The 24,341-nt window shown below is 45.5% G+C and overlaps 2 protein-coding genes across 6 annotated transcripts; one reads left to right on the top strand and one right to left on the bottom strand.

Annotated features, from left to right (window-relative positions):
• The first annotated feature begins 546 nt into the window (after positions 1-546).
• On the top strand, positions 547-13,792 carry elmo2 (engulfment and cell motility 2). 5 transcript variants are annotated; one of them, XM_084704191.1, is made up of 24 exons: positions 641-683; positions 1,476-1,552; positions 1,967-2,034; positions 3,651-3,751; positions 4,995-5,035; positions 5,819-5,891; positions 5,994-6,044; positions 6,866-7,035; positions 7,136-7,235; positions 7,741-7,892; positions 8,209-8,287; positions 8,812-8,847; positions 9,192-9,242; positions 9,362-9,484; positions 9,639-9,758; positions 9,934-10,038; positions 10,133-10,241; positions 10,501-10,637; positions 10,798-10,961; positions 11,131-11,243; positions 11,378-11,485; positions 11,578-11,660; positions 11,879-11,959; positions 12,064-13,792. In XM_084704191.1, exons 4-24 carry the CDS (start codon positions 3,674-3,676, stop codon positions 12,262-12,264), a joined length of 2,175 nt encoding a protein of 724 aa, XP_084560317.1. In that variant the 5' UTR covers positions 641-683; positions 1,476-1,552; positions 1,967-2,034; positions 3,651-3,673; the 3' UTR covers positions 12,265-13,792. The 5 variants fall into 5 exon arrangements, with proteins under 5 accessions (XP_084560320.1, XP_084560319.1, XP_084560318.1 ...); XM_084704194.1 differs by lacking the exon at positions 1,476-1,552 and having other exon boundaries at positions 547-683; positions 7,741-7,886; positions 11,882-11,959; XM_084704193.1 differs by lacking the exon at positions 1,476-1,552 and having other exon boundaries at positions 547-683; positions 7,741-7,886.
• A 146-nt stretch (positions 13,793-13,938) lies between these two features.
• On the bottom strand, positions 13,939-17,483 carry LOC146272700 (leucine-rich repeat neuronal protein 2-like). Its single transcript, XM_084705234.1, has one exon. The coding sequence runs from the start codon at positions 17,481-17,483 to the stop codon at positions 14,937-14,939; it is 2,547 nt and encodes an 848-aa protein (XP_084561360.1). The 3' UTR covers positions 13,939-14,936.
• Between the last annotated feature and the right edge of the window lie 6,858 nt (positions 17,484-24,341).

Here is a 24,341-nt window from a genome sequence, read left to right as displayed (position 1 = left end):
AGGAGGGTTGGTCGCAAAACTTCTAGATAAGATATTTCTGTCAAGTCAAAGAAATTGTATTTTTTAATATTCTACATGAAGCTGTTTCGTAAATTTTATTTTACATATACATGTTAATTGCATATTGGGCTTCAACTGGATTTGTTCTTTATTGAGTTTACCAAACTGTACTGAGATCAACATTCCATATGGTGACTATTGTAAATGAATCCTATAAATATCAGTTAAGTCTAGCAGTACTGTCAATGGTCTGACAGATGTTACATTTTTGTGTTTCAGTGCACCACCTGTTGTCTCTGGCATTAAGGTATTAAAGACCTGTACACAAAGTGTAGCAGTAGCTTATGTGTATACGAGTTATTGTCGATGTATTTTACGCTTGGCCTTTTGGAGAGGACTGACAGCAGAGGTCGGCTAGGAGCCAGCCATATGCATATTCAAAACTGTTCTAAGGAAATAAACCCTGCTATTCTGTTCTTATAGTTGTCCTGCGTCATAACTAGAAATACAATAAAGATATTCTGCATATTGTTGAAGTCTGTACGTGTGTTTTTCTGTAACAAGCGACATAAGTTGTATGCCCCTCCCACAAGGCGTGGTTTTATGTGCCTTTTTCCCCCAAATGTTCAATTGGTGGGGACTGGGAGAATAGTCAAGCAGCTGCAATATTATTCAAGCTAAGGGTAAGTAACCGTTACTGCATACTATACGAATTTACCTTCACTGAGAGCGTTTAAAAAAAATGAAAATAAATACTTGTATCATGCACACTTAAGTGGCCTTCTGATCAAGCACAATATTAGCTAGCTATACAGCCGCAATAGAAAATGGATGTTTGTGAACGTACATCACCAGTATTAAGTCATCCTAGTCAGAGATTGAAACATCGCGTGTCAAAGGGAAATGTAGATTATGGTACATTTTGAATGCATTTCCCGAGTTTCAATAATCAGTGTAAAAATATCACTAATACTAAAACAGCCGTATGTCTGCTGCAATCCTACAAGCTTGCAATGCTGGCGTGCTTTTCCTCTCACACATTCCGCTTTGGTTTGCCAAAACGTTTTGCTATTGCTAGCTAAATACGAAATCATCTGGTCTGCGGTTAGTTCATAATGATATCAATTTTTCTATTGACATTAATGAAATGTTAACTTAACGATTAGTGTAAGTGTCAGTTCAATTAGAAAATAAATGGTATTTTGTCTGTGCAGTGCAATTAACCTGTAAATGTAGAACCCTTTGAGAAACCATCCAAACCATCGAATATCGTACATACAAAGCGTTGCTGTGCCAACGTTCATCAGCAAGTTGTGCGACAAGTGGGCTGACGCCATACAGTATGGGATAGCGTTTCTTTCCTGATTCATCATTATTTGAGTGGTTTATACCGTCAGTAATGCAAAGTTGTAGGGTCATGTCAGGAAAAGGATTCTGCTTACTGTACTTGCTTGTGACATTATTTGCATCCTCAGGTAGCTTGAAGCACATACTGTTCCTTGGGCCTCTTCAGTGTTTTAGTGTTCACCACTTCAGTATTATTTTGGCCATGGTATGTTTTTTTTGGATTGTCATGGTATTCACATGTAATTGTAAAAGTCAAGGCATGATATATGTATGACTATAAATATTGATTCAAAAGAGTGATAACTATGGGGGTCAGATGGCTGAGCAGTGAGAGAATCGGGCTATTAATCAGAAGGTTGCTGGTTCGATTTCCGCCGTGCAAAAATGACGTTGTGTCCTTGGGCACGTCACCCTACTTATAGAATGTCCCTGTATTTACTGTAAGTCACTCTGGATAAGAGTGTCTGCTAAATGACTAAATGTAAACTATAAACACCCATTATCTTTATTGGTGAAGGTTGAAACAGTTAATACAGTTCAAACATAAGCAGGTCTAAGAATTCTATATTTGTGTACTGTTGTTCCTAACAAAATGTCCAATGTCTGAATGTTTTGGCAGAAAACCCGATGCAATGGTTTGAGCTGCAGTTCTTGGAGTGAGGTGTCCTCTCAAGGCTCCTTCAGAAGGTGAGACTTCTGTATCATATAAGATCTAGAATCTTTATCCAAGTATGGGAAGAAAATCAATGCACATCAGTGACTTGGCCTCACTCACTCACTCACTCAAACGGCAAGCAAATTTGAATAAATGTAGTAAACAAGTCCAGTCTGTGTGCACTGTGATATCAGTATTTTACTCAAGGGAAGCTTTTACAGTTTTGTTAAGGAGGAGCATGGGCACATACTGTCATCATTGAGTTTTTTTTTCCTCTGTTGGGACAGCAGTGCCTTGGCTCTGGGAATGGACCTCTCTCATATAGACCCAAACAATGACAGCATTGTTGCTCAGTTGATATATAGTGGCAGGAGTTCCTGTCTGGCTAGGTTTACTTGGCTATTACATGTGCCATGTGTCATGTGTCTTCCGCTCGCTGTTTACTTGTTGTTTTTGCCTTGATATGATTGCATCTGAAAGAAAACATGCATACCATAACCATAATTGCAGGGTTGTCTGACATTATGTTAAGAAGGTAGTTGTATTATTGCCCTGTTTCAGCTAAAGTGAGTCACACCCCTGATTTGTGGATGCAATACTGTGCTATTTAGCAGGTTCTTGGTTTCAGGAATAGAGTTTGGTGTAAAAAGTTTCTGTACAGACCTGTCTGTCCAAGCCTGTCTGTCCAAGTAAGAAAGAATCATGAATACCAAGTCAAACAAACAAGACGCTGTTCTAAACATGCGCCATGTTTACCAACCAATAACAAGCCAAGTGGAGTCTCTGAAGACAGGGATAATTCTGGGATATTGTGTTCTTCATGGATTTATTTGGATGTCATCCAGGTATTGTATAATTGGCAGAAAAAGGATCATGCATCCCAACACAGAGACCAGCCTCTCCTTGCTTTCTCCTGACGTTGACATCCCACAGTAAAGGATTGATCAGAGCAAGCAGTGAAAAGCACTACCTGGATAAGCTAGCCTGTGCTCACCAGTGAAAAGCGCTATCTGGATAAGCTAGCCTGTGCTCACCAGTGAAAAGCACTATCTGGATAAGGTAGCCTGTGCTCACCAGTGAAAACCTCTCCACCTCACACTGCTATGCTAACCACTCCTATGACTCTCATGTGTTGGTAAAATCAAAGACTTCACATTTGCTTTGTCTTAGAATGAGGAGGGTGAGTTGCTCTTGAGTTGAAGGACTATGCAGTGTTCCTCTGAAAGCTGCTGATTCACACCAGTGTATGTGTTCCTCCATGATCTCTTATTATCCAATCATTTTAGAGGTTGGCATTGAAAGGGATCTTCATAAGGTTGAGAGGACAGTAGTGAAATCGGTTCTGGTCACCTCTTAAAAGGCTTAATGTAAATGGGTTCAACAAATTGCTGTCCTTTTCATAGAGCCAAATTAAATAGATGCTGTAGCTTGGCAGTCAATGCCACAGTTAAGCGATTCCTTTTGGAGCCAATTAACTTTGTACAGGTTTTGATCTCATTTACCGTGTGACATTAATATGTTTCATTACTTTTTAATGGTTTCTTATGTGTTTAAACATTTCCCTTTGCCAACAGAGTTCGATATCTGTCATATTTCTTTTTTTGTTGTTGTGAAATTATGAGCTCAGCTGTGTGTTCCCCTGGTCTAGTGTGGTGTGATAGGACAGCAGCCATGCCACCCCCATCTGACATTGTGAAGGTGGCCATCGAGTGGCCTGGTGCCAACGCCCAACTCATTGAGATTGACCAGGTCAGTGACTGTCTAAAAACATTTCACTAAAAGCATCCTTCCTCTGTTATACTACATTCTTACTCAATACACCTATTTATAGATGTTTTTTTTTTTCCTGTGCTAGTTACACTTCAGAGACGGTTTAATAATTGAAGGGTAAAGAAAGCAAAGTCTCCTAGCTAATGCACTGACAGATAGCTGAACCTCCACGTCTTCACCGAGGCTTTGGTCTGACTTGGTCCGATATAGACCCCACTGAAGTTTCACACAAATAACATATTTTAAAGGTCCCATGACATGCTGTTTTTGGATGCTTTTATATAGGCCTTAGTGGTCCCCTAATGCTGTATCTGAAGTCTCTTTCCCGCAATTCAGCCTTGATGCAGGATTACAGCCACTACGAGCAGTCCCACAACGAGCTTTCCTTAGGACGTGCCATTTCTGTGTCTGTAACTTAAACGTCATGAGGAGGAGAGAGGCGGGGCTAACTGCCATGCTGAACTTTCATTTTTGGTTTACACCTTTCAACATTTCTAGCCACTGGGGGACCAAACTCATAAGGTTAAATTAAATTAAGGTTAAATAGAAAATTAAAATGTTCATGTCATGGGACTTTTTGAGTACAATAGTCATTAACCTCTGATTTGAATTATATTTCCAGTGTTTCCCACACATAGAAAATCGGGTACGCCACAGAATCAACACTGGCCGCCACATATTGTATTTTGTCCCAAAAAATGTGTTAACACTATTTAGGTTAAAACACTTAGCGTATTAGTTCAGCTGCATTTCCTTTCCCTGCTCTCCCTCAGTCTCTCTGTCACTCGCGTGTCTCTCTCACATACACACGCAGTCACAATGTCAGCACACGTTAGCAACGATGCATACATACACCGTTCTAGTAAGACAGCTATATCAGCGAGCCTTGAGCATAAGTGCCGTAGCTAAAGGTGTAGGAAAGTTGTTGATTTTGTGAAGGTGTGAATCATTTTGGATTAATATTTAATATAATAAAGTTCTGTGTAACAAATTATTAACAAATTCATTATTTTGAACCCCCCCCGTCTGACATGAAACAACCCCAACCCCCCCGCCTCCAACACACTGAACCCCAAGTTGCTCCCGATGGGCAGGCTTGTGCCTTGCATTGCAAAAAGTTAAAGCGCTTTGAGTGCTGCTAGAAAAGCGCTATATACAGTAAATGCAGCCCATTTACCTTTTTGAAGCCCCTGTCTGGCTCATGTCTGTTCTGTGTTTTCAGAAAAAGCCCCTGTCCTCCATCGTACGAGAAGTGTGTGATGGGTAAGAAATATGCCTAACTTCTAACAAAATAACTTTGTCAGTGTGAGTGTATGGGGTTTGTGTGAACATAGTCAACATTTCCTCTTAACAGGCTGCCAATTTATGCTCCAAAGTTTGAGTGTAGTGGAAGTCTGGTACAAGTGATTCAGGCAGGGTTGCTGTCTCCACTCTCCCCTCCCCCTCTTCCTCTCTCTTTTTCTCCCCCGTCTGTGTTCTTGAAAGGCCTTTTTCTTAGACTAATAAAGGAATTCTAATGGTACACAGATGGGGCCAGCCTCTACTGAGGATGTTTTTTCTGCTTACATAACTGTGTATTACCCTACTCTCTCTGTCAGTCTGCGCCTATTCTCCCTGTTCCTGCTATAAGCCTCTTGTTGTTCTCATTGTTGTATTTACTTCATTGTCATCTGAATGATTATCTATCCATCAAGAAAATAACAGAATTTCTTCTCACTTTCTCTCACCCACTCACCCACTCACCCACTCACTCACTCACTCACTCACTCACTTTCACATGTGAATGTATTCAATTTTTCTTGCATTTAACGCCCACTGGATGTCTCCTCACTCTCTCCATCTGCTACTCTGGCAAACTAAGTGCTTAAAACACCAATCTGAGTTCTTTACATTTTGTACATGTTACCATGTTTACTGTGGGTGTATTTAAAAACTGTGTTTATCTCAACAATATTCTCAATTTATCAGTGTGTTCTAGGTGAGTATTGGACATTGACTGTGTGTGTGTGTGTGTGTGTGTGTGTGTGTGTGTGTGTGTATCCATAGCTGGTCTCTGTCTGGCTCTGAGCAGTTTGCTTTGCGCTATGCTGATGGTCCTCAGCTCTACATCACTGAGCAGGTGAACCTCTTTCCATGCTACCATTACAAGGAAACATGTTGCCGTTAAAACAGCATTGTTTTCCTGTGGTCATTTTACCTGTTGTATTCTTTTGTGTTCCAGAGTCGTGGTGAAATGAAGAATGGAACCATTCTTCGACTGGCCATATCTCCGGTGGGACATCATTTATAAATATTCATTTATATGAATATTTAAAAAACATTATTATTTTTATAAATAAAAATATAAATCATTTATATTATTTATCATGTTTTAGGTTTATTAAAAACATACTCTATAAAAACAAAATGTTTTCATAGGTACAAATATTCTATAAATGCATTTACAAAAGTTCCAGTATAAAGTAAACATTATGAGTCTTGCTTGACTTGACCTGAGACGAGGCTAGTGGAGGCGATGCACGGCCGTGTGTAGCGACGGCCGCGAGTAGCGACGGCCGCGAGTAGCGACGGCCGCGAGTAGCGACGGCCGCGAGTAGCGACGGCCGCGAGTAGCGACGGCCGCGAGTAGCGACGGCCGCGAGTAGCGACGGCCGCGAGTAGCGACGGCCGCGTGTAGCGACGTGTAGCGACGGCCGCGTGTAGCGACGGCCGCGAGTAGCGACGGCCGCGAGTAGCGACGGCCGCGAGTAGCGACGGCCGCGAGTAGCGACGGCCGCGAGTAGCGACGGCCGCGAGTAGCGACGGCCGCGTGTAGCGACGGCCGCGTGTAGCGACGGCCGCGTGTAGCGACGTGTAGCGACGGCCGCGTGTAGCGACGGCCGCGTGTAGCGACGGCCGCGTGTAGCGACGGCCGCGTGTAGCGACGGCCGCGTGTAGCGACGGCCGCGTGTAGCGACGGCCGCGTGTAGCGACGGCCGCGTGTAGCGACGGCCGCGTGTAGCGACGGCCGCGTGTAGCGACGGCCGCGTGTAGCGACGGCCGCGTGTAGCGACGGCCGCGTGTAGCGACGGCTGTGTTGCTGGTCTTCTACAGGCGCGTGCTGCCCGCCAGCTTCTGGAGAGGATCCAGTCCCACAGCATCGATGCTCGCTTGGAAGCCCTAAAGGAGCTGGCCAAGCTGTCTGCTGACCCCACCTTCGCCACAGAGTTTATTAACATGGAGGGCATCGGGACCTTGGCGCGCCTGGTGGAGAGTGGCAACCAGTGAGTGTTACCGCCCCAGGAATCAGTTCTCCCAGGGACAGGTCTTAACCCTAAGAAATGGGGGGTCCCCTTACCTTGTCTTCTCTCCTGTGTTGCTCAGCTTTGGCGAGATGCTTGCCTTCACTCTCACAGCCTTCTTGGAGCTGATGGACCATGGCATAGTATCATGGGACCTAATCTCACTCTCCTTCATCAAACAGGTAACTTTATTCACACACCTGGAATGTCCCTCTTACTGTATTCTCTAATTAGTGCTGTTTAATTCGATATTTCAAATGACTCTGAGCAGTGTTGTATGAATTTGGGATAGTGTGATGCCTGTCTAAGTCTACCCTCATGTTTACAGCCTCTTTTCTTTAATTGCTTGACCTTCAACCCTCATTGCATGCCGTAACTGAGTGGGTTGCTGTTACCTAGCAACCTTCCCTCCATGTTATTTGGAGCCCCTGCGGTTGCGTAGTCTGTCCATAGTGTTCAGATCAAGTCCCTCCACATAACCATGCTGCACTCTGCCTATTCTTAGAGGAAACTCATTCAAATTGTGACTTTTTTCTGGGCTTTTCTATTCTGGAGGGAAAAAGAAGCTTATCTCTCAATCTACCTTCTGACTGTTCATCATCATACTGAGCCAAAATGTGAGATATTCCACAAGTACGGAAACTGTGACAGAACTTTTGAAATGTCCGCTTGTTGGACCTCCCTTAGATTGCGGGCTATGTGAACCAGCCCATGGTGGACGTGTCCATCCTGCAGCGCTCCCTGGCCATCCTGGAGAGCATGGTCCTCAACAGCCACAGCCTCTACCACCGGGTGGCGCAGGAGATCACCGTGGGACAGCTCATCGGACACCTGCAAGTGTGAGCACACACACACGCACCTCCCACACCGCGGGTGTGGGGCGCAGGAGGAGGAGCGTAGCAGTGGGATGTGACTGAGAGCAGAGCAGGAACACAGCTGCTCCTGCTCTGCTTTACTGGCTGGGATGACCTCAATTCAGTGTTAAGAAATAGTGTTGAATGTTTTTACAAGTGTTTAAAATCCAGTCTGATATAATCATAATATAATATAATCCTTTGGCCTGCCATAACCAGTCACCACTGTAGTTTAGCATCAGCATGGGGTCACTCAGGAACAGATGCTTCTAACTGGTTGTTTTTATGCTGATATCTCTAGATCCAACCAAGAGATCCAGACCTATGCCATTGCTCTCATCAATGCCCTCTTCCTCAAGGCACCAGAGGACAGAAGACAGGTTAGTAGCAGGCTTTCATGCCACACTGTTCTACAGTTTAGACAGAGACATACATACATATGAACGATGCATGACATCTGAAGAGCTGTGTTATGCCCCTCCATGCATCTCCATGTTACCCCTGTCATACCCTGGAATATACACTTGGAATTATGTTATGAAGAAGTTACACTCACGTTACCTCACTCATCAGTACTTGTCTCATACACATTCATCATGTTTGGCTGCCGCTGTCCATGCCTTACACAATGAGATATAACTTCTCTCATAACTGACTACTAACATGAGCCTTTATTATTGTTCAACACAGGACTGCATGCTTGACAGTTCACATGATATCTTGTTGACTTGCTGGAATGCACCATATATTGAATAGCAGCAGTCTGACTGGCTTTTGTACAACTTTGTGACCGTACTGTGTCATGCTCTGTGCATGCCGTGCCCTGTAGTGTATGGTCCATGCATAAGTGTGTGCACTCTCTGTCTCCATTACTGTCACACCTGCACATCCCCCCCCCCCCCAGGAGGAGTACTCAAATCCCCTGGACCAGCACCTCACTGTAAGTATGCATCCTTCATTCCATCCACCTCACCCCCCCTCTATCTACCTCTGCTCCTTATAAAACCACAAAGACATCTTACACTTCAGACAGAACCATGACCGTGAATTACTCCACTATAGAGACAGGTGAATAGCCTGCTTTAGCTGATGTCTATCAGAGGTACTGGGGGGCCCTCTTGTGGTAGCAGACGGCAGGCATGGATGGCACATCTCTGGGAGTCTTGGGAGGGAGTTGTGAGCTAGAGAAATGTTGATGCAGTTTTTAAGCTTAAATTAGCAACGGTAGCCTTGCTGTGTATGCTAGGCTAACTGGATCTGACCTGTTTTAAATTGTTTTCTCAGGAGATGGCGAGTACTTTGGCTCAGAAACACCTGCGCTCCATCATCCTTAATGTGAGTGTCATCTCAACATCAATTCTGTCAACCATAGTCCAGCTCTGGTTCGTGGTTAAACCTTTGTTCTCTAGTAAGAGGTGGCGAAACTACACACTCACATATGTGCTCTCTCCCAGCATGTCATCAGAGGAAACCGACCAATCAAAACAGAGATGGCTCACCAGCTCTACGTGCTGCAGGTGCTGACCTTTAACCTCCTCGAGGAACGCATGATGACTAAAATGGACCCCAATGATCAGGTACGGCTGCAAATATTTACGTGTCAGAAAGGTGACTTCCTCTGCCCCTCTGCCTCCTGTGCCCATCTGCCTCCTCTGCCCATCTTCCTCCATTGTAGCCTGAAAACATCCTGATGTTCACGTGTGATGTTCTGCTGTCCCACCGTGTGTCCAGGCTCAGAGGGACATCATCTTTGAGCTGCGCAGGATTGCCTTTGACGGAGATAATGACCCTGGTGCCACAGAGAAGAGGAAGGCCATGTACACCAAGGACTACAAGATGCTGGGCTTCACCGTGAGTCTGCAGACCCAGCACACGACTGGAACTCTTCAGTCACTTGAGAATGTGTTTGACACGGAGGAGGTTTAGTACAGTCTCCCTTCAGAGATATTAAGCCGTTTTGGTTATTTGTGATAATGTGTGGTTTTTGAGCTTGAACATACTGAGCAGGTCCTTGTGTTGTGTCCAGAACCACGTGAACCCTGCCATGGACTTTACCCAGACTCCTCCTGGCATGCTGGCACTGGACAACATGCTCTACCTGGCCAAGCTGCATCAGGACACCTACATCAGGGTATGGCTGGAACACAGACCAGTCAGAAAGATGGATATGAAGCATCTCCAACAGTTATTTACTTATGTGTGTGTGTGTGGTTCTCCTCCTCCAGATTGTCTTGGAGAACAGCAGCCGTGAGGACAAACACGAGTGTCCTTTTGGCCGCTGTGCCATCGAGCTCACCCGGATGCTGTGTGAGATCCTGCAAGTGGGAGAGCTGCGTGAGTCCCGTGCCCGTCTCCCACACACTCAACACCTCCCAGAAGGTTCCAGATGGTTCCAGACGCCTCACTGCTGCCAAGCAACGGCCCGGCTGTCTGTAGCTTTCCAAAGTTTATTAAAAAAAAACTATTTTAAGGAGTCAAAAGGAACTTTATTTGTACAGCCGTATGATAGAAAACCAGTTTCAAGTCTTAATCAAAAGGCACTATGAAATAAATATCTGTATGGTTCTCATCCCTTTGTGTTGTGGTCCTGTAGCCAGCGAGGGCTGTAATGACTACCACCCCATGTTCTTCACTCATGACCGGGCCTGGGAGGAGTTCTTCTGTGTCTGCATCCAGCTGCTAAACAAGACCTGGAAGGAGATGAGGGCCACGGCAGAGGACTTCAACAAGGTCAGAGGTCATCCAGGAAGGCACACATCTATTCACCTCACGTGTTTCGTTGGATTTAAAGTTTGGATATGGGGCCTCAGTATTGAGTCATGTAGGTTTTTGGATGGTCCAGACGGGGTTAGGATGCAGTGTGTTTGGTGTTTTCCCCCTGCGTGTCCAGGTGATGCAGGTAGTCCGTGAGCAGATCACGCGGGCCCTGGCCATGAAGCCGTCGTCTCTGGACCAGCTGAAGAGTAAGCTGCGAGGCCTGAGCTACTCGGAGATCCTCCGTCTGCGCCAGTCTGAGCGGATGAGCCAGGACGACTTCCAGTCTCCTCCCATCATGTCAGTCCCACGGCACACGCTTACTCTCTTTGCGCGACTCGCGCACGGCTACGCCTAGAAAGCCATAAAACATGCCTGTTTAATGCATCTGCTCTCTTGTTGCCAGTAGTGTGAGATATGCTGAGGGTAGTGTGGGGATAGGGTGCTGACTTTGCTGATGATCCTCCAGTGAACTGCGTGAGAGGATCCAGCCTGAGATCCTGGAGTTGATCAAGCAGCAGAGGCTCAACCGCCTGTGTGAGGGGAGCTGCTTCCGCAAGCTGGGCAACCGCCGGAGGCAAGGTGCGGGCCCCTCCACACACACACTTACACTTTCTGTATCTATGTTCAACTATTAATTTTTCCTCAAAGAGCAATAAACAGTTACTTATGTATACTGTAGTTACTGTTATCTCTCTCTCTCCGTTGTCCTCCAGAAAAGTTCTGGTTCTGCCGTCTGTCCCTGAACCACAAGGTGCTGCACTACGGAGACCTGGACGAGTCTCCCCAGGGGGAAGTGCCTTTTGAGCTGCTAACTGACAAGAGTAAGTCTCCTAGCCTCCTCATCCTCCTGTAGTGCTGTCCCAGACCCATCCACAGCCTGTGAAAGATGACTGGTCCTGTTCTTTCCCTACAGTCCCTGTGTCTGACATCAAGTCCGTGGTGACTGGAAAGGATTGTCCTCACATGAAGGAGAAGAGTGCACTAAAACAAAACAAGGTAACTACACTAAAGGTTCCATGTTTCATGGGTTAAAAAATATCACATTTTGTCTCGTGAAATCCTAAAATTCATGCAGCAAGTTGCATTGACTTATTTCCTTCTACGAACTGTAACTTTAACACGTTCAGTACTACATCAATATTGCAACCTGTTAGCTTATTAGCACTTCCAGTCCAGTATAGAGGTTTGAAGTGGGATCTCTACTACTCTGTGAGCAGGAGGTGTTGGACCTGGCCTTCTCAATCCTGTATGATCCTGATGAGGCCCTCAACTTTGTAGCCCCAAACAAATATGAGGTAAGTTACCTGCTTTAGCTGAAGAGTCACCAGCTCATACAGTGAGCTCAGCCTGGTCTGGAATTATATACATTAACGTGTGTGTGTGTGTGTGTGTGTGGCAGTACTGTATCTGGACTGATGGGCTGTGTGCCCTGCTGGGCAGAGAGATGGGTAGTGACCTCACCCGGAGTGACCTGGATACACTGATCAGTATGGAGATGAAGCTCCGCCTCCTCGACCTGGAGAACATTACCATTCCAGAGGCTCCTCCCCCTGTGCCAAAGGAGCCAAGCTCTTACAACTTCACCTATAACTATGGCTGAAGTGTTTGAATGTGTCTGGTCTGCTTCTGTGGGTTTGTGAGTTTGCAAAGAATTGTGTGTGTGTGTGTGTGTGTGTGTGTGTGTGTGTGTGTGTGTGTGTGTGTGTGTGTGTGTGTGTGTGTGTGTGTGTGTGTGTGTGTGTGTGTGTGTGTGTGTGTGTGTGTGTGTGTGTGTGTGTGTGTGTGTGTGTGTCAAGGAAAAGGAAAGGACATGCTTCTCCCCTAGATGTCCTAGTCCTTAAATCTCAACAACACTAGCCTAATGCTCTGAAATCAAACTGCCCTTTACTGTTAAAGGCTGGGTACGTATGACTTATTGAAAAATGTGTATTACATTTACCAATACTATGCCAACTCAGTATGAATCACAAGGTTTATATTGTGTTGCCTCCTCTTATTCATCACTCCATGGCCTTATCAACAGGAAATGTGAAAAGATGCTCTATGTATTTGGAAAGAATACAGTTGAGTCTTATTATTGCTTAATACCATCAGGTTCATCCCAACAACGAAGTTTGTTGTGTTACTAATTATTCTTTGAGTTAGTGTATATACAAGTCAGTTCATTTGTTCGCTCATCTCCTAATTCATTACTAATCTATATTGCTGTTTGTTATGCAGAATAGAAATTATATTTTTGTAAATTATGAAATCTGTTTTAGCTGGGAAGATGACAAGGTACCACTGGCCCATTTTTAAAGAAAAACTAAATAGAAGCAGAAAGTTAAGCATCACAGCTTATTTTTCTTTCTATATTTCTTAAGACACTATTCTTTACAGTCAATCATAATGTATAAATGCTGTGAAAGCACAGTCAGCAGTACAGACATGGAGCTTTCCAGCTGCGACCAGCAGCTGTATAGCTCTCTAAGTTGGTAAGTCGGTCCACAAACATGTGGATGCATGTGTGTACATGATCACAGCTATTGCAAATTTGCGCTTGTTTTATTTAAGCACTGTGCTTTGGCTTCGGTGACACATTTTTGGGTCTGAAAGAAATGTTGAATCAAATGTTTTTGCTGTGCTGTAACGTACACTGCTAATGAAAGTAACAAGGAATATGCTCTATATGCTGTTGGAGTTAGTCATGCTGTGTGCATAAGCACATTCATTACAGTTTCATTCCATTCAATTGTAACTTGTTTTCCTTGTGAAAGGGAGTTCATGGTTTACTGGATTTTTGATTGTTTATAAAACTCCATCTAAAAGGGATTTGATGTTAAGTGTCGCAGTCCAAAGCTTGTAGCCGCTTTTAGAATACTTCAACAGGCCACACTGAACAAAAGAGAATTGCTATGGACACTCAGTCTGGATACCTCTGAGGTAGCTTTATCACTTGGTATACTTTTACATGACCTTGCTCAACAATTTCTGCGTTCAGGCTAGTGCTGGTAGTGTTGTTAGAAAAAAAAAAAATGACAACATGCAATTTAAATATGGTATTCATATATAAACCACTGTATGTATATATTGTGTTGCCTTCTAAAAAATGTATTTTGTTTTGTGTGAATAAATACAAGTTCAACTGGCTCAGCCTCAGCGGGAGCCTTCCGTCCTGTCCTCACACCCCTCACTGTATGTGAACGTCCAGACAGCATGTAGTTCCTCTCTTTAGCAGCCAGAGGGCGAACTGAGCACAGGGCTCACACGACGTTACAAAAAATACTGAACATTCACACGCTTCGTGTTACACCGAGCATGTCTTTCTGTAGATGTAAATTACACCATTAGTATATCAGTCAAAAACATTTTATTGATTGTTCAAAATAGAATTCAATACAGTCATATATCATTTTTGAAAGAGGGAATACTTATGGGTAAAGAAATCTAGATTGTACTGCAGAATTTAAGACCAAATAAAAGTGTGATAAAAGCTAGACAGGTTATTTTCACATCGATTTCTTGGATGTGCAAGACCCAGAAGGCGCATGAAGTGTATGCAATGATGCACTTCGGAGAATGTGTCTCTGTGTTTGAAGATACAAGGCTGGATGGAGTGGTTAGAATAGGATGGAAGAAGAGAGTCTGCTCTGTGAACTCAGTGTGTGGACCCGAGGGTCCATCTCTGTTTCCACTGAGAAACCTCCTGTCTCATCCTTTGTGCACACATCACAGGTTACAAAGACTGTTTTCACAGCAAGAGGAACAAAAACACAGACTGCTCTACCAGTTTGCATGTGAAGATTGAGAGAGAAAAAAAAATCCTGTACATCACAGTAACTGACAGTTTAGCCACATCCATGCCAGTTGTGATAGTTGAAACCTACTGTAACCTTCATAGATACCGGTAGGCCCATATATTCAGCTCTGGCTTTGGTTCATAGTTCGGTAGCTCTGAGTCACTGTTCAGTGTGACCCAGGCTCATTCTGCAATATCAGCACAGGCCTTGGTCAGTGATAGGTCCTGTGGATGTCAAATACAGACAGATGGTCTGCTGATCTCTCTGGTTTGTAGCATGGTTTGTAAAATCCTTCTTTATACATCTTGTTACACAAACATACAATGAGAATATATATTCATATATAAAATAAATACAAATCTCTTACTATATCATCCTGGATACCATCTCTGATGCCATCCACCAAGTAATTTATTTGAAAGTCATAACTTTCCATGTGTTTGTGTACTTGTGTATGTGTGTGTGTGTGTGTTACTGCATGTGTGTCTCAACATCACACAGGCTGTTGCAACCCATCCTCTTCTTGTCTTCCAGGCTGGTCAGAGATCTCTGGTGTCTGATTGGCTGAGCATTTCTTCTCCTCAACTGTGACCTCTGGGATTGCCTCATGACCTTTGACCTCCTGTAGAAGGGCACCGTTGGGTTTCTCCATGCCCTCCCATGGCTCCCCGTGCCAGGCTTGGAGGCCCAGCAGCAGCAGGGTGAGGGTGAGCAGCAGCAGGACCGTGGAGGTCAGCTCTGGGCTTAGGGTCAGGTCAGCGTAAGGCTCTGGGTTCTCCACAGTCCTGAGGGACACACACTGGGGCGGGCTCCTCTCTCTCCGCCTGCTCCAGGCCTGTCTTGGCCCCTCTCTGACCTCCGTGTGCAGACAGACACGGTAGAGGATCCCCGGCTGCAGATGTGTGAGGTTGAAGCTTTGTGTGCCAGCCAGGATAAGAGTGGAATGTGTCTGCGTATGTGTATCCGGGTGTGTGGCGTGCCAGGATAATTTGGCAAAGGGGAGGTTGTGGCCGGTCATCCAGGTTAAAACAGCATAGTGTTCTCCTATCTCCTTCACCTGTAAACCCCCAGCTGGCTTGAGGAAAGGAAACTCCTGCAGGCTGGAGGGCACCAGGCTGGAGGGCACCAGGCTGGAGGGCACCAGGCTGGAAGGCACCAGGCTGGAGGGCACCAGGCTGGAGGGCACCAGGCTGGAGGGCACCAGGCTGGAGGGCACCAGGCTGGAAGGCACCAGGCTGGAGGGTACCCTCCCCTCTCTCCTTCCATGCACGCCCACAGTGACGCTGCGAGTGTCTGCGCCCAGCGCATTCTCAGCCACACAGGTGTATAAACCTGCCTCCTTGGGCGTCACTCGGACAATCTGCAGTGTCCCTTCTGGGAGAAGGTTATAGTGGGAGGAGGAACCTTGGCCTGGGACAGTGGAAAGCCCCTGGGCATGACCGGAGGGGTGGGTGTGCTTGTGGTGGTGGGATGTGGCTGGACTGGCTTGAAGGGAAGGCATGGGGCTCGGTTCTGGCGTGTGGTTGGCTGCGTGGCTCATGTTAGGTCCCAGTTTCAGCCCAGTGGGAGTCACCCAGTAGATAGTGGGCTGTGGCTCAGCTAGAGCTCTGCAGTGCAGGACCAGACTACCCCCCTCTCTCACGCCCATGTATGGGGGGAGGGGACCTGGGGGGATCAGGGGAAGACAGGAGGCGGACATTTCTGTCAAAGACAGCTCCCTCACCCTGCGGGCTCTCAGTTCCGGAGGCTCAGAGCACAGCATGGCCTGGGGCTGGATGAACCTCACAGCTCGGGGTGTGTGCGCATCAGCCTGTGCGTCCAGGTGTGTGTGTGTGTCTGAGTCTGTGTGTGAGTGGCCCCCAGCCACCCAGCGGAACAGGCAGTCACAGCGCAGTGGGTTGGAGTGTAAGCTGACCTCCTGCAGGCTGGGCAGGGATAGAAGTGTGTGTTGGTGAAGGGCAGTCAGAGAGTTAGAGTTCAGCATCAGACTCTCCAGCCGGCCGAGCTGAAGAAAGGCCTGGGGGTGGATGTAGGACAGACGGGGGTTGTTGGTGATCTCCAGCTTGGTGAGCTCTGGGAGGTTCTCCAGTGCAGCTTTCTCAATGGAAACCAACTCTTCCATGTTGTTCAGCCCCAGCTCTTTCAAATGGACCATATCCTTGAAGTCTCCTGTCTGGACCAGGCCAATACGGTTCTTGTTGAGGTCCAGGAACTTCAACCCTGCCACTCTCCTCAGAGCCTGAGTGGGAACACTGGTCAGTAGATTGTCGTAGAAAGACAGGCTCTCCAGGTTATCCAGCCCTTCTAGGGCTCCTTCAGGCAGCCCCTTCAGGCCCATGTCCCCAAGAACCAGGCTCCGGAGGGAGCCCAGGGCCTGGAAACCCTGCTCAGGGAGGGCCTCCACCGGATTCCCCCCAAGCATCAGCACCTCCAGACTGGGCAGTGCCGTGAACCAGCGTGGGTCGATGGAGGTTAGTCTGTTGTTATTGAGATGCAGACGCAGTAAGGAGTCCAGGCCTGTGAAGGCTCCAGGGGCCAGGGACCGGAGGCGGTTGTGGCTGAGGAAAAGCTCCTGAAGGGCAGGCAAGGAAAAAAAGGAACTGAGGGGGAGATGGGTCAGCTGATTCTCCTCCAGATGCAGGGAGAGCAGAGAGGCCAGGGCCAGGCTCTGTGTCAGGCTTCTCACACTGTTGAAGTGGTTCTGGGAGAGGTCAAGCTCAGTAAGGTTGGGGAGTGTATGTAACCCGGTGCTGTCTAAGGCAGACAGGAGGTTGCTTTGCAAGCGCAGGGTGTGTGTATTGTGAGGGAGGGCCGAGGGCAGCTTGGTCAACAGAAGGTCATTACAGTCGACAGTAGGAGCTTCACAGTAGACAGACTCGGGGGAGAACCAAGGCTTGATCTGACAGACACAGCGGCCCGGGCAGGAGACATGCCATGGGAGGGATTGAATCACCACCGCACCCAACCCACCCACACACACACACATACACACAAACAGGAGCAGTTGAGACTGCAACACAATGGGAGTTGGCCTCCACATGCTTACAGTACAGAGTTAGTACACAAACACAGTCTGAGTTTGTTCTAGATTATTCTAGTAATGTAAAGTCCACTGACAGTGGCAATGCTGAAGGCGGCTTGCGAGTTGAAGCTACTGTTGTGTGGCTGATGTTCGTGTCTTGGTGTCTGTGGATAGTAGAAAGTAAACTGTTGCTGTTACATCCTGACAGCAGGTGGAGGTGATGGGGCTCTCAGTTTAGAGCAGAACTGCAACACAAAGAGACACAGAGAGAGAGAGAAAGAGAGAGACAGAGAGAAAGAGACAGATTAGAAGGCAAGCATATCTAGACACATAGCATATTTACATCAGAGGACAAGAGGAGGTTGGATTCAAAAGGGAGAAAGATGAGGGTGGAGAGTCTCCCTCATTAGCAGCACTCTGTGTAAGTGTCAGGCTGGCACTGGCACTGCTTGGTTGGCTCCTAACTGGATCATGTAATCATCTGGTGATCACACAACAGACAAGGACACACTCGGACAAATAGGCTGAAGAATTAGTACAGAGGAGGGGAGGGAGAGGTTGGGGGGGGTTGAAGGTAAGAGGAGTATGAGGTAGAGGGGAGGATGGAGCGAAGGAGGGAGGGATGACAGAGGAGGGATGGAGAGGAGCCAGGTTGGCGGTGGTGTGCATTTAGGGCTTGTCTGTTTGTCCTTCAACATCAAAGGAACGGTAGCTCCACAGGGAAACATGCTGGCTGAGGTTTACAGTACAAGGCTTGTGATTAGACACACAGCAGGGGAGTAGTCTTGTTTCATGACAACACATCTGAGACAATGGAGAGAGAAAGAAGAAGGAGACACTTATAACAGGAGATAAAGTTAAATGGATTGGAAGGATGGTAAAAGAAAGATGCAAAGGAGGGGGTTTAACTGCTGATAAAAAGCACCCAACTGTTGATCAAAGACACAAATGTTATCACTGGACCATTAAGCTCCTTATCTGTATCTAGATATATCAATTATTCTATGGGAAACTTAAAATCAGAACACCATGCTACCTTTCCATAGCCCTGAAGGGGTTGAGGAGTGAATATGCATGTATTAGAGTTGGATTGTGACAGAGAGTATGATTAGCGGTCTCTATGTTAGAAAGCCTCGCTCTGTTTTCCCCCTCTCCTGTCAAGATCTTTGTTCTCTCCTGGGTGCGAGCACCACAGCTGCAGTGGAGCGTCTAGATAAACCCTGCCTCTACTGTGTGGCACTGGTATGAGTGAGATTAGCTTGACTGCTCTGTGGAGCAGCCCAAGTAATGGAGTAGGAGAGTGAGAGAAAGGGCTGTTGAAGAATCAAATATTGTATGATAGCCTTATATTATATAACAGTCATCTATTCAACACATATCCCGGTACTTCGCTTGCTATTAAAGGAACGTAAATTATGTGATGTTCATTTTATTTTATTTCTTGTATGAAATACCATAGAGGTGAAAAAGCCTGTCATGCGTCAATCTATGTATATAGAATGCTTCACATTCTGTGTTCTATCCACCATTATCCACAAAATCCACCATTTAATCATTTGTATTCTATTCCGATCTGAGATTTTATTCGGCTGTAGAGTTCTGTTCCTCTAATGGCAGTTGTAGTCCACTCCATGGATCCTCTCCAGTACAGTTACACAGTTTGTTCTCAATCACCTGCTCCACAGAGTTCAACTGACTTTGCTGTGGTTAGATGGATCCTGCTACTGCTGAGCTACTCAGGGGAATATGGATTGTAGACAAGAACTGGGAACTTTACACACACACACACACACACTCACCCACTCACACACACATACACACAAAGCACACACCTGTTCAAACACATACGGAGACACACAGTATAAACACACAGACAGTTTATACTGTTGTATGTTTACACAAATTGCTTTTTTCATTGTGTACATGGTCATACACATATTCCTTCCATCTCCTTCTCACTGGCTCTTAGCATCGTCGTCATCCCTGCCACACACACACACACACACACACACACACACACACACACACACACACACACACACACACACACACACACACACACAGGAGGCTATGCAGTAGTTGCTTGCTACACAGTTGCCATGGAGACCTGTTTCTCTGCACAAGGTCAGTTCTGTCCCAGTCAAACATTGTCTGTGGAATAACTATGTTCACATGTTAATCCTAAATATAGTCTGAACATACAACACTGAAACCCAACTTTGTTGATACCCGAACAACCAACAGGTCCACATGAACAGAGAAAGAGGGAAGCTCTGCTGTACATGATAACTGAATGCCGGGCCAACATTTGAAACTGAATATCAAAAAACAGCATTCTATCCAACTGCGTCCCAAAGAGTTTGAGGAAAACTCTGTCTCAGCGTATCTCATTGATTCATCTGCAGCTTCTTCCCTGCGCCTGCTGACCTCACATCCTCTTCCACTAAAACATCTTTAGTTCTGCTGTACGGTACATATTAGGGAAAACTGCCTTCAGCAGCCATTACATCCCGTCACCTGCCTGTGCAGCTAGGAGACTTCTCTGCCGTCTGCATAAAACAAAAATACAGGTCTGTGTGAGTGTGTGTATGAGTGTGTGTGAGTGTTTCGGTGTGAGTGTGTTCATGAGTGTGTGTAAGTGTTGAGGTGTGAGTGTGTGTTTGTGACAACAGAAGGGAAGAGGGATGGGTTGCACAGAGATGCTTACGAAGAAGGAAAGCTTCTCCACTAAGTAGTTTGAGGGAAAATTAGATAGAGCTAATTTACACACCAAGAGGATGCACCCAAACCATTAGCACTCAAACACCCCCATGGGTTTCAATTACTCCAGTTAGCAGCTCAGAGTGTGTGTGGGTGTGTTTGTGTGGTGTGTGTGTGGTGTATACATATGTGTTCAGATGTATCATATACAGATTTTTGAAACACACTTGTAGCCTTATTTTTTGTGAAAAAATAAAAATAAGTTGCGTTAGAGTAAAAATGATTGAGGGTAATCAAAGAAGAATGGAGAGATTGAGAGAGAAATATAGGAATATTTATTAGCTGTACCTTCCGGGATTCTCACCCATTCTCTTTGATCTGCAGTCTCTCTGTGTTTCCACATTCCCCCATGTTCAATAATGGATTTCTGTTCATCTATTTTTGATGTCCCTATTTTTCTTCTTTGCTCTTACATTCTCATTGTGTGTATTTATCTGTTTCAGAAAAACTGAGCTGTGTGTGTATTTGTGTGTGTGCTGTATGCATGTATTCAAGTATGCGTGTGTGTGTAATTCCACACATGGATCACTACTGCTTCTTACTCTTTGTCCCTCTGTCTCTGTAAATGGAGAGCTGTGCCATAAACAAACACTGGCCGTCTTCTCTCCTGAAACATATCCTCAGACAGACAGCACTTCTGGGCCACTGAACAGTACATTATATTCATAATAATGATACACACACACACACATAGTACACACACAAATAATAGTACATACTACATCCCACACTACAAGGTAATTAGAAAAGCGAGATGACTCCTCATACTGACCAGAGGTGAAGAGGAGGAGCAGGAGGAAGAGGAGGAGTGGAGATAATACAATAATTAAAATCGAATAAAGTTAAAGATTTTTAAATTGGGATGCAAAATTCACCTTTCCTAACTGATTTTTTCTCTCTCTTTCTCCCTATCTTCCTTTCTTTGTTTTTCCTTATTTTTCTTCAATCTCTCTCTCGTTCTGGTCTGTGCCCGACAAACACTTGTGGTGTGAGTGATGACGTAACATGACTGTGGGCAAAACAAGTGCAATACAATTAGACAATTATGGAAAATGATCAGTGTTAGACAGCATGACTTAGAATGTTTGTGTGTTTGTGTCCAAATAAACCCCCCAAAAATTGAAGCCCAGAGAGAGGGGTTTTAAGACAAAGCACCAGATGTTAGTCAATAGCAGTTCGATGCATCCTGTGAAGCCATCCCTGTAAGTGTGTGTGTGTGTGTCCCTCTGTGGCCAGGGGTTGTTTGTGGTTACTGGGATGGATATGGGACAGACCAGACAATTATTTTTCTGGGATAATAAAAACTGTGGAATCATGTAGTGATCCCACTTAACTTGACAAAAGAACACATTTTATCAATAAATCAAAATTCATACAGAGGTTTTCCATCTCGCATTTGAGTGTTTGTGTATCTTTTGTGTTTGTTTTGATGTTTGATAGAGCAGGGTATGTAATGACACTGAAGAGGACACAGTGGCAACACAACGTCCTTATTACAACAAACAGAACGGCCACAGTTCTAACAGCTAATGAACGACTAGACTGGAGAGTAAGAATAATGACATGATGACATGTTCGGAGAGATGTGCATGTACGTTAGACCAATCAAGTCCTCCGTTGCTCTGGAGCGCAATAAGACTAATAAACAAACATGCTCATTATATTTATGCTCTGTTTGGCCAGCTCTGGCCCAATCCTCCCGCATGTCCTCACTCCCAGTAGAACAAACCCCCCACCAAGGGAGGGGGGGTAGAAAAATGCTAAGCTGTAGCTGAGGTTGCCTACTGCAGGATGCAGAGTTGCTGTGCTGTGTAACTATGATAACAGCACTGCAACAGTAGAGACACAGGAAAGATTGAGAGGGAGAGGAGTGCTAGATGTTAATCCTTTCAATGAAAAGAGAGATGCATTGGCTTGCATCCATAATTGCTACAACACACTCACGTACGTGCACGCACACACCCTCACACACACACGTACACACACACACAAACACACATACACACACACACACACTTACACCCACACACACTCATGTAACACATTTACAGTCTAAAAACCATATCACAGATCATTTCTACTGTGGCAACACTTACTACAGCCTGTCTATGTGCCTCACTCCTCCAGTGCAGTGTCTCTAACTAACACTCGAACTAATGTGCATGCACATTTCATCTTCCTTACCGTGACACAAGGTCTGGCTACATCCCCCTCTTCTTCACTCCTCTCCCTCCTCTCCTCCTTGATCACTCTCTGTTTTCTGTTCCCTCACTCTATGGTCTCTTCCTAAATGAATGTTTTCTCCTTCTTGTGCCACATTTGTGGATATCCAGGGGGTTTGTGCTCTGCCTTCTTCCCTCTGTCTCTTCCTCTGATGCAAAAGAACAAACTGCACAGACTGAGTCTTTGTGCACTGGTCCCTCCTTCTCTTGCTCTCTCTCTGTCACTCTCTCTCTCTTTCTCTCTCTGTCTCCCTATTTCTTTCCTTCCCTCCCTCTCTCTATCCCCCTCTCTTTCTCTCCCTCTCTCTGTCTCCCTCACTCTCGCTCTATCTGTGTCGCCTTCTCCCCGTCCTCCCCCCTCTCTCTCTGTCTCCCTCTTTCTCTGTCTCCCACTCTGTCTCTGTCTTTCTCCCCCCCTCTTTCTCAGTAGACAGAGCCTTTGAACGAGGTAGAAGAAGAGGAGGCGCACTCAGCAGTTATTCTGTCCCCGTTAGCCCCTCTCCTTTTCCAGTCTTCCTCCTCCACCATACTTAGTCCCTTCACCTTTCATCTGTACCACTCTCCATCTCCCTAGTAACATTTCTTCTTCTCTTTCTCTTTTAACTTCAGTCTTTCCCTCTTGGCTCTCTCTTTGTCAGAACATAAGATTAACATTAATAAACAGTGAAAGAAAAGTTGTACTTTTATAATGGAAACTAAGGGTTCCATTCAAAATATTATATTTCCAGGATATTTCGGTGTTATGATCAGTGAGTGACCTATGCACTTTTGTAAAGCTCTCTCTTGGAAGTCACTTTGGATAAAAGCGTCTGCTAAATGAATACATGTAAATGTATAAGAAAGAGTCATGGAGAGAGTGTGTGTGTTTGTACTTTCAGTGTCTGTCTCACTAAGAGCCCAGTAAACCTGGTCTATCAACCTCCAACAATCCTCTAATGAGAACTCTCCTCCCTCACTTCTCTCCTCTCTCTCCTCTGTCTCCTCCCTCTCTCTCTCCTCTGTCTCCTCCCTCAGTCTCCTCTCTATCTTCCCTCTTTCCTCTCTCTCTTCCCTCTCTCTTTGTATTCATGCGTCACTGTGTTTACCCTCTCAGCCATTCATCCTCCATTGTTGACAGTCAAGGTAAAAACAGAAAGCATCCGACTGAAGTTTGGTCTTCTCCTCAACAAATAATGACAATAATTCAGCAGTCTAGTACTTAAATCCCATGGCAATGAAAGTGTAAATGTATGTGTGTGCCTGTGTTGGTGGAGCTGCATACTAAACGGCAGATTCACCTTCCGTTGGACTTTTCCTTCCAACTGTCTTCAAACTCTATTTGGAAAACTCTTTGTATGTTCTCAATGAATTCTACAGTCGGTAGTGAACATGGACAACACTCCAATTAACACAGCAACACATACTTTCAATTCCTGTCATTGTTTATCTTGTGATATAAAGTTCCTCAACACAATTCTTCCGTATTCACTGCTTAACGGGGCTTTCTGTGTTGCTGCAGAAAAATATCAGCTCCTGCTTTGAAAGCTTGAGAGAGTGGGACTTTAAGGACCGGCTTGATGGCTGAGTGACACAGGAAGAAAAAGGAGAGGCTGCATTAAAGACAGTAAGTGCTTGGGGTGTACTCTACTCCCCCCTCACAAAGTATGCTCCAGTTACAAGGAGAGAAGGAGGAAGTGGACAGACATATTCTGTTTGTATTGTGTGGTCGGATGAGCAGTAATAAAAGGAGGACTGAATGAGAAGTGAGGATGGATGGAAAGGAGGATGAGAGCACTAACTGTTGGATCGTATTCATTTCTTGAGTGTTTGGAAAAGGAAGGGCTGGGAGCACAAAGGGTATCTCATAAAAGCAATGTTTTAGCCACACTTACACACATACGCACGCACCCACACA

Source organism: Hypomesus nipponensis, chromosome 9 (genome assembly GCF_054491055.1).
Source record: "Hypomesus nipponensis isolate SF chromosome 9, ASM5449105v1, whole genome shotgun sequence".
Lineage (NCBI taxonomy): Eukaryota > Metazoa > Chordata > Actinopteri > Osmeriformes > Osmeridae > Hypomesus > Hypomesus nipponensis.
Note: the sequence above shows the minus strand (reverse complement) of the source record. Positions and strands in the feature narration are given on the sequence as shown.